Source organism: Equus asinus, chromosome 3 (genome assembly GCF_041296235.1).
Source record: "Equus asinus isolate D_3611 breed Donkey chromosome 3, EquAss-T2T_v2, whole genome shotgun sequence".
Taxonomy (NCBI): Eukaryota; Metazoa; Chordata; class Mammalia; order Perissodactyla; family Equidae; genus Equus; species Equus asinus.
In genome coordinates this window covers 67,392,266-67,406,667 of record NC_091792.1, presented here as the reverse complement: position 1 = coordinate 67,406,667, position 14,402 = coordinate 67,392,266, and the positions used below count along the sequence as shown (strand labels likewise).

The 14,402-nt window shown below is 35.8% G+C and overlaps 1 protein-coding gene across 1 annotated transcript in view; it reads left to right on the top strand.

Annotated features, from left to right (window-relative positions):
- Positions 1-14,402, top strand: part of ADAM7 (ADAM metallopeptidase domain 7) — a 68,981-nt gene that overhangs the window by 26,902 nt on the left and 27,677 nt on the right. The window contains exons 9-12 of the mRNA XM_070506532.1: positions 7,481-7,650; positions 9,990-10,074; positions 11,716-11,846; positions 13,473-13,647. Coding sequence (XP_070362633.1) covers positions 7,481-7,650; positions 9,990-10,074; positions 11,716-11,846; positions 13,473-13,647 — 561 coding nt within the window. The remainder of the gene's footprint in view (positions 1-7,480; positions 7,651-9,989; positions 10,075-11,715; positions 11,847-13,472; positions 13,648-14,402) is intronic.

The window sequence follows — 14,402 nt, the reverse complement described above, 5'->3', positions numbered from 1 at the left end:
TAGGGGAAACATTTCAGTAAAATGCACTAAAATGATTAATTTTTCCAAAATAGAATTAACTATAAACTTTTTCTAAAAAGTAGTACTGTGAATTGTACACATCCCTCTCATGTTGACTTCTTCTCAGTCATACATCCGTTCCTAGGATAAAGAGGGCCCAAAGAAAGATGATGTAAGGAATAACTCCACTAGGTCAGTGGTTGTTCATTAACTAGTTGAAGGACATTTGATCTGTTTCTAGTTTTTTACTGTAATGAATATAATTTTTTAAACATTTGCATACAGGCGTATGTGCAAACATGAATTTTCACTTATTTTTTGTAAATGACTAGGAATTAGACATACTGGGTCTTATGGTACGTGTATGCTTCTTTAGCTGGTTCTAACAAATTTTGATATATTTTATTTTTAATTTTCATTCTAATTGAATGAATAATTTTTAATTAAAATATCTCTAGTATCTCTTGTGACTTCATCTTTGAGTCAGTGTTTATATATATGTATTATTTAACTTCCAAGAACTTGGTATTTTTTTAATATATCTTTATGTTACTTGTTTATATTCTATTAGAATTACAGAATACGTTTTGTATGATTTAAATTCTTTTAAATTTGTCAAAGTTTGTTTTATGGCCAGAATCTGGTCTGGCAGATAATGTTTGTGTGTACTTGAAGAAAAAAAAGAATATTCTGCTATTGCTGGTCAGAGTTTTCCATAAATATCAATTATGTCAAGTTGGTTGATAGTGCTTTTCAGGTCTTCTGTTCTTTAATGATTATCCGTCTACTTTTTCTAACAAATACAAAGATGAGGGTTGCAGTCTCCAACTGTGATGGTGAATTTGTCTCTCCTTTCAGTGCTATCAGCTATTACTTCATGTATTTTGAAGCTTTGTTGTAGATGAAAACTCATTTAGCATCGTCTTCTTGGTGACTTGACCCTTTTTATCATCATGTCATGATTTTTTTTAACCCTGAAAATATTCTTTGTCCCTAAGCCTATTTTGTCTGAAATTAATATATCTACTCCAACTATCTTTTCATTAGAGTTTGCAAGATATATCTTTTGCTATCCTTTTACTTTTAATTTATCTATATCATTATATTTAAAGTAGGTTTCTTGTAGATAGTATTATTTTCTTTATTAAATCTGACAATCTTTGTCTTTTAATTAGTGTGTTTAGACTATTTACATTTAATATAATTATTGATATGGCTGGATCAAAATCTATCATTTTGTTAGTTATTTTCTCTTATTCCAAATGTCCTTCTTAAAAATTCTTTGCACTGCTGCTTTGTGATTGTTTTTTGTAATTCCATTTTATTTCCACCATTGGCTTTTTAAGAATACTTTAGTCCTTAAACATGGATTTATAATATAAATGCTTAATAGAACAGACAACCTTCAAATAATATCATATCCTTATTCATATAGTAGAAGTACCTTAAACAGCGTACTCCAATTTGTTCCATCCACCTTTGGTGTTAATATTTTCATCAATTTTTTAAAATAGACCTTGTTCATTAGAACAGTTTAGTATTTACAGAAAAACTGAGAAGAAAGCATAGAAAACTCTCATTTATCACAAATCCAGTTTCCCCTATAACCAATATTTTTGATTTGTATGGTACATTTGTAACAACTAGTATTGATATATTATTATCAACTAAATTTAAATAATTATTAAGATCTCCTTAGTTTTTAAAAAATCTCCTTTTTCTGTTTCAGAATCTCATCCAAGATACCACGTTATATCTAGCTTTCATGTTTCCAAGGGCTCCTCTTGACTCTGACAGTTTCTTAGACTCTCATTATTCTTGGTGACCTTGAGAGTTTTTAAGAGTACTAGTCAGACATTTTGTAGGATGTCCTTGTGTTGGATTTCATCTAATTGCCATTTTCATCACACCATGTCAATGGTACATATTATCAACCTGTTTTATTACTGTTGATGTTGATATTGATCATCTGGATGAGGTAGTGTTTTTAGGTTTCTCCCTGGCAAAGTCACTCATTTCTCATCCCTTTTCACACTTTATTATTAGGAATAAAGTCTCTATACATAGTTCACACTTATGTGTGGAGTGGGGAGTTAGTTCTCCTGCTCCTTGAAAGTAGAGTACCTACAAAAATTAGTTGATATTCTTTTACATAGGAAATTTATCTCTTTTCTCTCTATTTATTTGTGCAATCATTTACATCAGTATGAACTCATGGGCATTTCTTTTGTATTTTGAATTACAATTTAATATTACTTCATTTTATTGCTCAAATGGTTTTAGTATTGGCCATCAAGCAATGTTTTAGTTATTTGGTGTGTCCCTTTGACATACTTCATCAATGTGTGTGTGTGTTGGCACATGTGTTTCTTGGCACTTCCTTACTTTCTGGCACTATAAGATGCTCCAGGCTCATCTAGTATATTTCCTGCCCCAGTGCTAGAATAGGCCATTTCTCTAAGGAGCCCAGGTTCTTTTGTTGGAAAATGGTATTAGGAAGCAAGATCCAGGCACTAGGTATCCTAGATGCTATTCGGGGTTATCATACATTTTACTTTTATGTATCCTATGAATCAATAATACATTGCTGTTATTTTTGCTTTAAACAATAAATTGTCTTTCAGAGCAATTAAACATCAGAAAAAACCGTGTATTTAATATTTACCATTATTTTATCTATTTCCAGAGATCTTTATTGTTTTGTGTGTGTAGCTTGCACTTCCTTGTGGTATCATGTTACTTCTGTCTGAAAACTCCTTTAACGTTTCTTGTAGTGCATATCTACTACATATGAATTCTCTCAGTTTTTGTTTGTGTAAAGAAATTTTTATTTCTCCTTCATTTCTGAAAGGTATAAAATTCTGAGTTGACAGTTTTTTGGTTTTGTTTTTGTTTTTCCTACAGCATTTTGGGGATGTTACTCCATTTTCTCCTGTCTTGAACTGGAATATTTTCTGACCCCCCTTTCTTCAGTCCCCTGTGTGTGATACCTATGTGTGTGTATGTGTGTGCATACATGCATGTGTGTTTGGTGTTTATACTGCTTAGGATTTTCTGAGCTTCCTGGATATGTGATTTAATGATTTTTATTAGTTTTGAAAATTCTTGGCCATGATCCCTTCGAATATTTCTTCTCCCTTGTTATCTCTCTCTCTTTTCCTTCTGGGATTCTAATTCCACATATGTTAGACCCTGTGATTTTCCCACAGCTTTGGATTCTCTCTTTTGTGTTTCATTCTTTTAATTTTTTGTGTTTCAGTGTGGATAATTTCTATAAAACCAACTTTAGTTTCACTGATTCTTTCTTTGCTTGTGTCTTGCTTACTGATATGCTCATCAAATCCATTCTGTTATCTCTGGAACTATATATTCTTCTATCATTTCCATTCACACTCTCTCTCTTTTTTTTTTTTTTTTTTTTGCTGAGGAAGATTTTCCACGAGCTAACATAACTTGCCAATCTTCCTCTTTTTGCTTGAGGAAGATTCCCCCTAAGCTCACATCTATGTCAAGCTTCCACTATTTTGCATGTTGGTTGCCGCCATAGCACAGCTGCCAACAAGTGGTATGGTCTGTGCCAAGGAACCAAACCCACCCACCAAAATGGAGTGTGCTGAACTTAACCACTAGGCAACAGGGCCGGCCCCCATCCACTCCCTCTTATAGTTTATACCTCTGCTGAAATTCCTCATCTCTTCAAGCATGTTTTTCACTATATTAGATTTTTATTGCCACGTAGCAAATTACCACAAACCTAAGAGCTTAAAACAGCACCCATTTATTATCTCGCAATTTTTGTAGGCCAGAAATCTGGATACAGCAAACTGGGATCTCTGCTCAGGATCTCACACTACTGAAATCAGAGCTGGGGTCTCAGCTTATTTATGTTGTTGGAAGAATTCAGTTCTATGCAGTTGTAATGCTGAGGTCCCCAAACTCTTGCTAGCCATTAGCTGAGGACCATCGCAGTTTCTGGAAGTGCTGACAATTCCTTGCCATGTAATCCTCTTATGGGCCCTCTCACAACACGCCAGCCTAGTTCTTTGGGCTCACAGGAGAATCTCTGCTGCTTCAAATTTCTGATTTTAAAGGATTTAATTTAAAGAATTACAATTTCTCATTTTAAAGGATTAAGTTTGACCTACCCACAATAATCTCCCTTTAGATTAATTCAAAATCTGCTGACTTAAGTGCCTTAATTATATTTGCAACATCTCTTTGCCTTTGTCATATAGAAAACCTAACTATATTAATAAAATCTATCATATTCACAGTCCTGACCAATTGAAAGTGAGGGGAATTTTACAGGGTGTATGTACCAGGGGGCAGGAATCCTTGGAGACCATCTTAGAATTCTGCCTACCACATCCATATTTTGCACTGAAGCTTTAACATATTAATAATTATCATTTTAAATTTCCTGTCAGATAATTTCAACATTTGGGTTATCTCTGAGTCTACTTTTGTTGGCTCATCTCTCAAACAGTGGATTGTTTTTCCTTGTTCTTTTGTATGTTCTTTAATATTTTATTGGATACTGGACATTATGTGTAGGATAGTAGAGACTAAGGAAATTGTATTTGTGCCTGGGAATGTACACTTCTTCTCTTTCTAGGCCATTAACATGTGAGATTGAATCAATCTTGTCAGAAATTGAGCTGGTTTTGGGTTTTGCTGCTGTTGTTACCTGCAGTGCACCACCAGCTTCACATTCTCTTTAGTGTTACCTTGTTTAGAGTGGGTCCTGAATTATTGGAAAGATTGTTATTGCTTCACCCTCAACTTCAGACCTACATCAAGGGCTAATATACAAAGAAGTTCTCCCTTCACATTCTTATCTCTTCTTCAGTAGTAATCTATTCTTGTTTGCTTTTCAGGGATTGCTAGCCTGGTTATGGGATTCAGAGCATTTTCTCTTGTCCTAATTAACTTCAGTCTTAAGAAAGCCCTGACCATGGGTGTTGGGGTAGATATTTCTCAATGTTCATGCTTCTTCTCTGTTGGTAGGAGACCTCAGATGGTCTCATCTCAGGACAGTTTCTTTCTATCCCTGTCTCTCCTCCAGAGATAAAAGCTTTTTACTTTTCTCTTCTTTCAACCAGGATAGGTCTTCACTTGAGCTCTGGGGGTGTAAAAAAAAGTCTGCTGAAGTTCATACAGCAGCTTAAGGCTTTTGTTCCTCAGGAGAGAAGAGTCTGGTAGGTTTTAAGATGTTCCCAAAGCAGTAGTTGCTTCCATCCTTCAGGCCCGTACCACCAAGGGAGGATATCTCCAGTCTCCCACTCTGTCCTCCATCATTCTCATGGGTATCTAGAAGAAACCCATGGAGAGGAGTCTGTGTGTGGATGTGTCTGTGTCCCCTGGAGGTTCCTATACCCACATTCCTTTGCCCTTTAGCAATTTCTTAAAAATTTTTGGTGAATTCCTCTTACCTGCTTGTGTGGTGCTCAGCATCTCTTTTCCTCATACTCTGCAACTGGGAGATGCCTTAGTACCATCTCTCCTTGAAGGAGGCTATCTTTCCTTAGATTTCAGGCTACTTGTTTGCCCTATTACCTCAGCTCTCTTGTGGTTTCAAGAAAATAAATGATTTTGTAGATTCTCTAGCTTTTTGTTTTTGTCAGGGTAAAAGCAACATTCTTTCCAACTTTGTACATCTCAGCCAGAAGCAGAACTCCTTCCAACTTTAAATCTAAATTATGGAAACTAAAAATTCTCCCCATGACTTTTTCTAAAAGGTAGGAAAAATTCGAAGTAGAACGGTCATATCTACTATAGTAGTCACCTATATAGATAGTCACCTCTGCTTTCTCCTGTTTCTTATATCTTGCAATTGTCTTTATCACCAGCCTAACATTGCTCCAACTATAAGACTCAGTCTCCCTCCTTGGGTTCCCATCTCCAAAGTAAGCGTTAAATACAAAATGATTGCATATTGTTGAACTTTTACTAAATATTTTCAGTTTATATTGAGAAGTCACATCAAAAATAATTTAAAGTAACATAGTCTAAAATTCTTGACCCTTCCCATCTTATCACTTCTTATTGGCCCTTTATCTCCCACAGAGCCTATATTCATTATTTCACTGCATCCTCTCTCATTTTATTTTTATTATGTCTTCACCTCTTTTATCTCAGAAATTCCAAAGTTCTTTCTCTACTATGAAGAGCAAATCAACTCCCTGCAACCTTCCAACTATGTATATCCAAACCCATTGAAGCATTCCACAGATAAAACATGGCTTTATTTTATAGGACATTTTCTCACTAGAAGAGAATACATTCATAGAATGACAAATATTATTTCCATTTGCACTTGCATCTAGTTTATGAACCCAAAGCCCACCATGAATGTAGAGAGTACAAAGAGACCAGGTTAAAACTATTTTTGCTCTATGGGACCTGACTCATAAGGTTTATTCCATGATACGATCAGGGCCAAAAGGAATGGATATCACAAGCTCCGGTATAGATTTGAGATCATGATTTGACTAAAGGTCTAACTTCATGAGAGTTTAAAGAAGCCTACTTCTCTTGGGTATGACATGATCTTGTTGAGTTATCATGTTGACACGTGAAATTCAACATATTCATATTATTCAGGTTAATAAAAACAGAAAATTAACACAAGGTGGTTGTTATAGCAGAAACATTAAACTTCTTAATAACCAGTTACATTCTCTATTAATACTGTATGAGTTGTCTCTCCATTTCTGTTCTTAACTCAGTGTTCATAGTTTATCATTCATTCTTTCTTTCAATCTACCTTGTACTGGCTATTATGGAATATAAAATTGATAGAATACATAGTTCTTTGTCTCAAAATCCTCATATTTGCTTAAATTCTGCCTTCTTTTGCTCTGGCATCAAAGTATCTAACAACTAAGTATTTAGAAAAGAATGGAAATGGGGGTAAGAAGGCTTATGGGCTATGACTATTTCTGCCTGCTTTGAGCAATCCCCAATAAGATTTCATAGAGAACAAGATAGTTCCAAAAATCCAACATGGAGAACAAACATGGCAGCTAAGTTATTGATATTTGAAAACCAACATCAGTTTTTATTCTGTCACAGAACTAACTCATAACCTAAAGCAGAGAGAGAAGTAAAGACCATTTATTCCACTGTGTGCCACTGCTAGTAAATTCACATTTTTCAAGTCAGTTATAATTTCAGAACCTTAGTAAATTATTTATTCTAGACATATCCTGAGCCCAGTGCCTGTAAGGCTTATGATTGTTCAAGGGTAATCATACGTTTGTAGTCAAGTTCCTTTGTTAGCCATGGCAATTCACCCAGTATTCTGCATGATTCATCCTACATTCTGTTTCTATACAACTGTTTGTAAAATGAAACCTGCACTTTTTGCTTATGTACCTCACACATTAAAATCATTATTTTTTAGATCTAAGGGCATATGGCAATGATGAAGGATCTTTCTCCAACTTGACTTTGTGAAAATTATTTCTCCTTTAAACAGATTTATAAAACCTTGGACGTTCATGTGACGTTGGTTGGTCTTGAGACGTGGACAAATGGAGATAAAATAGAAATAGATTCAAATATAAAAACTACCTTATTGCGTTTTTCAGCTTGGCAGGAAATAATCCTTAAAAAAAGGAAGAATTTTGATCATGTTGTATTACTCAGGTATGTAACTGTTCTTTTTTCCCGCCTGCCTTAGGTGGATCATTAAAAAGAAAACAAAACAAATGAACAACCAAAATACTTTTAAAGCATTTGACTTTTGGATGGAACACAGGGACTAAATGTTATGTCTAGCTGTACAGAAAATTTCCAAATGAACTTTTTAATAATCAGTCTTTCTAATAGTGGTTACTATTAAAAAGGAAAAATGTGATAGATTCATATTCCTGGACAGGGTTGAAAATGTCATTAGGTAAGCAAAGCACTTTTAGATTCCATTTACTTTACTTGTCAGCACTCAACACTAGCTCCCTTCAGCCTGCCATGCCATGTCATTCTAATGCTCCACCAGAACCCACCTTTCCTTGGAAGCACCTCATTCTCCAGACACTTCTACTCAACAAAGTGTGCTCATCCAATGACCAGTGCTTCAAGAGCCTCTTCTCTGCTATTCAAGATGACAGACAACTAATCTGATAAATTAAGCCTGCCAAGTCTTTACTATTCTTAAGTAAAGGTTTGTATTTATCTAGAATACTAGGTCATTAATTCCTAAAAGGAGAGGGGGCATTCTTTTCATTCTTATGATTCAAAATACCTAGCACACTACTCAGCCTGTGGGGAAATGACAAATAATTGTGGAGCTGAACTAACTTTAATCTTGTGTCTCACATAGTCCTATTATCGTAAGGAATGTTAAGTTATGGAAGAACAACTTTGAAGCAATGAAGTCTTAGCATCTCTTCTGATGCCCTTAAATTCACTACATAAGAGTGGTACCCACTTTACCTACTTCATCTACCTACAATACCAGTGCTTTTCCTAATATCTGCAAACACAGTCTGCAAATGTACTTTCCAGTGTCATCTAAATGTTAACTTTCAGTCTGAATTCAGAACTGTGGACCTTCCAAAGTCTGAAGTCAAAGGTCAGGTCCAGTTCTTTGGCAGATTGATGAGAGTAAACCAGACCTCCAAAGTAATATAGTTTCTGGTTTTCATATCTGGGATGACCCATAGCACGGACCTCCAGGGGGACAGTTATACCTGGCTTGGGCTTTGATTTTCATACACTAGCATGCTACAAAATTATGGGGGACAAAATAAAGTATCACCATAACCTTCACAGTGGGCAAGATTAGCCCATTTGCCTATTCCTTGGACATGTATTTTAAAATAACAAATTAGTCTAAAAATATTTAAGTGAGTGTAAGGGAAAAATCTTTTGTTTCCACAAATGTCTCTTATTCTGAGCAATACTTCTCACACCAATAGTATGTCTGCAAATAGAGAAATGAGCGGAAAGTGCTAGCAAATGTCTAACTGGGCATTATATTTGGGACTTCTTATGTGTTTAGTTTCTTGGATGTCTTCCCTTCTGTATTTACATAAATCCAGAAGTGATGAGATGGAATATATGGCATTATCATGATGTGACTTTGGTTTTAAGTGACCACTAGCAAAGTCAGAATCAAGATTGTGCTTCCTCTGGTGCTTCATCTCCTTGGTGGTATTCTCCCAAGATCTCAAGTCTGGGAAGACCAGAATTCCTCCTCCAATATGCATAGTCAAATACTGAGAGTTTAAAATGTACGGACTGGAACATCTCAACAGCAAAGAAAGAAATAGAACATGTCTTTTAGCAAAAGAGCTAAAGACTGAAAAGAGTTGTCTAACCTGACCAACTTCTTATATTTGAATCCTCTCTCGTATACTTAAGTGTGGTCCTGCAGCTGATGATAGCTCTCTTTAAAGTGGTCTAACTCTAAATGTTCTTGAAAGCACACCAAATCTGGATGTCTTTAACATGCACATCTACATCTGTCTTTTTAGGTAATCTGGATATAGTCTTATTTTTGCATGACAACTCTTAACTGTTTGACTATAGCTATCAAATCTTCCGTGAGTTTCTATGGTTGATTAATTTTCAACCACAGCTAATTAATCATGGTGTTGAGTCCATTCACTATGTTGCATTTTCTCCTCTGGACACTTTTTAATTTAATTTAATTTAATTTTTTAAATCTTTTAAGTGGTTTTCTCCAAAATTGAGTGTAAGGTAAACTAAAGTCAAGTAAAATGAGACTCTGACATTAGTTTTTAGTTTTTTTAAGAAAGTACATTTTACGATTTCAAGTTAAGATTGCACTGACTTTTTCAATGACTCCAATATACCACAGGTTTAAAATGAGTTTAATATCAGTCCATTCCAGAACTCCAGAAAAAAGAAAAGATACTTTCAGGTGCAAAGGCACTAGCTGTGTGGGCGTTCGCTGCAATTCAACCTTTGTGTTAATTAAACAACTACCTCAGATTAAAGAATGCATTTGCATCTTGTTATAGTGGGAAGTGGATCTACACACATGGGCAAGGAACTTCTTATCCAGGGGGCATGTGCCTGCCCTATTATTCCTCCAGTATCGTTAAGGTGGGATGTGTTTTATTTATGTTATATTACTTAATCAAAAAGTTTGCACTAAATTTCTGTAGTTTTTTTGTGTCCTATTGAAAGGGACCATGTATGCATTCTGTCATCTATTCCTACCAAGATATGTCATGATGTAACTGTCACGTTTCCTTTATTAAATGAGAAGTGTTTTATAAAAACTATAGATGAATAACGAAGGTAAACTAGAGTTTAAAAGAACATCATATGGGGTTGGGCCCGTGGCTGAGTGGTTCAAGTTCCGTGACCTCCACTTTGGTAACCCCAGTTCGTGGGTTCAGATCCCAGGCATAGACCTACTCCGCTCATCAGCCATGCTATGGAGGCACCCCACATACAAAAAAGAGGAAGATTAGCAATGGATGTTAGCTCAGGGTGAATTTTCCTCACCAAAAGAAAGAACATCATATAAAATTAACATACAAGGATTAGGAAAACTCTTTTGTATATTAAATATAGTTATTTACGAAGACATGTAAAATACACAAAACTTCACGGCCAACTTAGCAAGTGAGGATTATTGTTCTTCTGCTGGAAACAAAGTACATAGACCATTTAAAATATCGTATCAGCACAGCCTTGCAGTTCATTTTCAGAACTCATAAGATCTTCAAACTGCTGATGCCACTTATTTATCTGATCCTTCCCAAGTCACTAAGATTTTAGTAAATGCTGTCCAAGTAATCCTATCTAAGAAATTCTTGAAAATATTAGGATTTGGATTTATTTCATTTAATATCTCTGCCTAGTTGTTGATATGCTCAGCCCAGTATAGTCAGACCTTAAAATTAAAAGCTAGTACTTATTAAAATGACCACATGACCTATTTATTATATGATTCTTTTTGTGGTTTTGTCTTTGTCTATGGTATTTTAATAATATAACTTTTGCATAATAGTCATCCTAATCTAATATAGGTGGTCACTATGGCAATTATGATATTATAACCCATCCAGGATACATTTTTAACTTCAACTGAGTAAAATGAAATTACCAAATTAGGGCTATTTCACCTTTGCAGTAACCTGATATCCCATTTCTCTTTGAAAGTTAATTTTTTTCATTAATATTGAGATTAAAGCATGAAATGAGGCTACAATCAGAGGCGACAATCAGCTCTGCCTTGGATGTTACACCACTGACCTGGTTTTCTTCGCAGTGGAAACTCCCTCCTCATGATTGCTTAGCTTTATTGTGCAGTGTGAGGTTATACACTGCAAACATGAACCGTGCATATTTTAATTTTTACCACTCTTGAATGTCTGGTATATATAAGACACTCAATAAGGTTTATTCTATTGAATAGTATGTTAGGTAATAATTTTTAGCTACTTGTAAGAATGAGTCTATATAAATGCACCAATAACTAGTTCTGTGCCACAAAAAAGAATTTTTCAAAATATTAGAGTTAGAGCCACTCAAAAGGTCATTTATCCAACCTCATTATATAATTAAGGAAACTCAAGGGCAGGATGGGGAGGTGATTAAGTCCATGGCCTCTCGAATAAGTACTAGTTAACCAGAAAGTAGAAACCAGGTCTCAACCACTAGTTCAAAGCACTATGTACTACACTGTGCTATCTTACAGAAATTTCTAATGCACTTCTTTTTTTTTGGCATCAGGATCTTTTACCTGACCTAAATGTAGTTGCAAGCAGAATGGCACATCAGCTGGGGCATAATCTTGGGATGCAGCATGATGATTACCCGTGTACCTGTACTTTGGGAAGATGCGTGATGGATAGTAGTATAAGGTGAGGCTCAAATGATATAGAGAATACGTTTAAATATTTGGGAGTGGCTGTTGATTAAAACACCATATTGTAGGGATATATTGTTATATATATTTTTCCTAATATACTCCAGGAGGTCTATTACAAAACCAGGCATGGTGGGGAGTTGCCCTTTTGGAACCAAGTCTTATCAGTTGATAGTGTCTCTCCTACTGATGTGGTGAGAGAAATTCTAAAACTCCATCTCACCATATTGCAAAAGTGCACAACGATCAATTAGTGATTATACTAGGGCTCTCAGAAGAGGAGTACACTCTACATGCCTTGTTCTGTCGTCTTTGCTATAAACTATAATTTTCTCCTTTAAATCTTTACTCAAATATCATTCTCAGCAAAGCTTTCTCCAGCTACCTCATCCAATTTTTCAATCCTGTCCGCTTACACACATACCTGGGCATTATCCATCACTTCCCCCTTTGCCTTCTTTCCCCTCCTTAGCACTAATCACTATCTAATATAGTCTATGTTTTACACATTCAGCTTATTTATTCTTTTACTCCTCTACTAGAATATAAGCCTCATGAAGTCAGAGGGTTTTGTCTGTTTTGTTGACTGTTACATCACCATTGTCTAGAAGAGTCCCAGACACATACTAGGTACTCCATAAATAGTTACAGAATGAATGTCCAGCACCGCCCCACCCCCACCATACTGTGAATTACCTGCAAGCAAGGCCTTAGCCTTGCGCATCCTTGAATTCCTTCATGTACGTGTGTGTGAAGTGGGAACACATAGTACACTGTATATAGTAAGAAAAGTGTTTGCTGATGATGATCAGGGCTTCTATATATTAATTAAATGACGTAAAGTAGCTGAAGCACCCAAGCCTAGTGCCTGGCACAGAGTAAGAAATCAGTAATTGATATCTAATTTTACATCATTATCCACATAATTAGTAATATTTCCTCAGGGTCCCATGATCCCCATGCAACATATTCAGGTCTCTAAAATCCATCTGTATCCAATCATTGTGTTAATAATAATGGCGAGGGAGTCAAAGACAAAAGGAAGATAGAAGGGAGGTGAATTTCAGGTTTTTTTTAACATTTAACTTCCTTTTAGAAGTATATCACATTCCTAGGATGTGTAAGATATTATTAAATAAATAGTTTGTTTCAACAAATGTTTATAGAGAGCTACTCTGTGCCAGGCATTGTGTTAACTAGGGCTTATTTTTTTAAAAAATTGAACATGACACAGTTCCTGCCTTGAGAAGCTTGTTGTCTTGCATGATGATAAACAAATACATAGACTATTTCAAGAGGGACAAATAGGAAGTGATACGGAAGCAACAAGCACAACCAGTCTAAACTGTGGGCTTCAGGGGACTTTCTGGAGGACACATAGTCAGAGTATTTTCACTAAAACAGGATGTATTGGCTGTGTTTCAATAAGTCATTTTCTATACTAAAAAGCCCAGATATTACTCTGCTATAGCAGTAAGACAAGAGTAGGAGAAGTAAATGGACTCTTTAGAGTTCACCATTTATATCTGTTGTTTCTGAATTCTTCATAAAACTTTCACAGCTGCTCTACCACTATGCATTGATATGATTATTCTTTATTTTTAACTTGTCCTATCTCTAGCATTCCTGCGCTAAAATTCAGTAAATGCAGCAGAACCCAGTACCTGCAATATCTGAAGGACTATAAACCAACATGCATGTTCAATAGTCCACCTTCTGTTAAGTTAAGTGATTTCCCATATTGTGGGAACAAGAAGTTGGAGGAGGGAGAAGAGTGTGATTGTGGCCCTGTTCAGGTATTCACAAATGATGTTGTCTTTAAATTACAAAGCTTATGCTCAGCTATAACCTAGGAGGGACATAGCTATTAATCAACCATAGTATTCCTTGTAAAGTTTTAAAAGCTGTGCTTTCTTTTTTTCTCGTTTGAAAACAAGCTGTTGGAGCAGCCTCAGTGCAAGGCTTCTTACCAAATCATGGATCACGTCTAACGATCTTGCTGGAGGTCCACAGTATCACATTTGCCTGGTTTATATGTTAATTGGCTCTTCTGTGAGAAGACCCCACAGGTGTCATTCGGTCTCATCTCTCATGCACAGCGGGAATCTGTTCTACAAAATCCCTCACAGTCAGTCAGTTGAGTTTATCTCAGGGCCTTATAAGGCTAGTCTGTATCCCAGTCAGATGATTCATGTTATAGAAATCTCTGTCTTGATGGTGCAGAAGCCTTCTAGCCTTTCACATATTTATTGCAGTCTTGGTCTCTGGAACATTTAGAATAAACATTTGAGGCAAATTTTAAAGTAATTCTTAATCTGTGTTTCTCCAAGATAGAAGCTGTTTCTTTCAAGAGCTCGTCATTATAGGTATGAGTCTTAGACAACTACTTCACAAATCACCCAGTATATATAAATCACCTGGGGGTGTTGTTAAACTGTGGATCATGATTCAGTAGGTCTGAACTGGGGCTGAGATCCTTCATTCCTACCCACCTGCAAGGTTGGGCTGATGCTGCTGGTCCCAGGATCACATTTTCATTATCTACACCCTA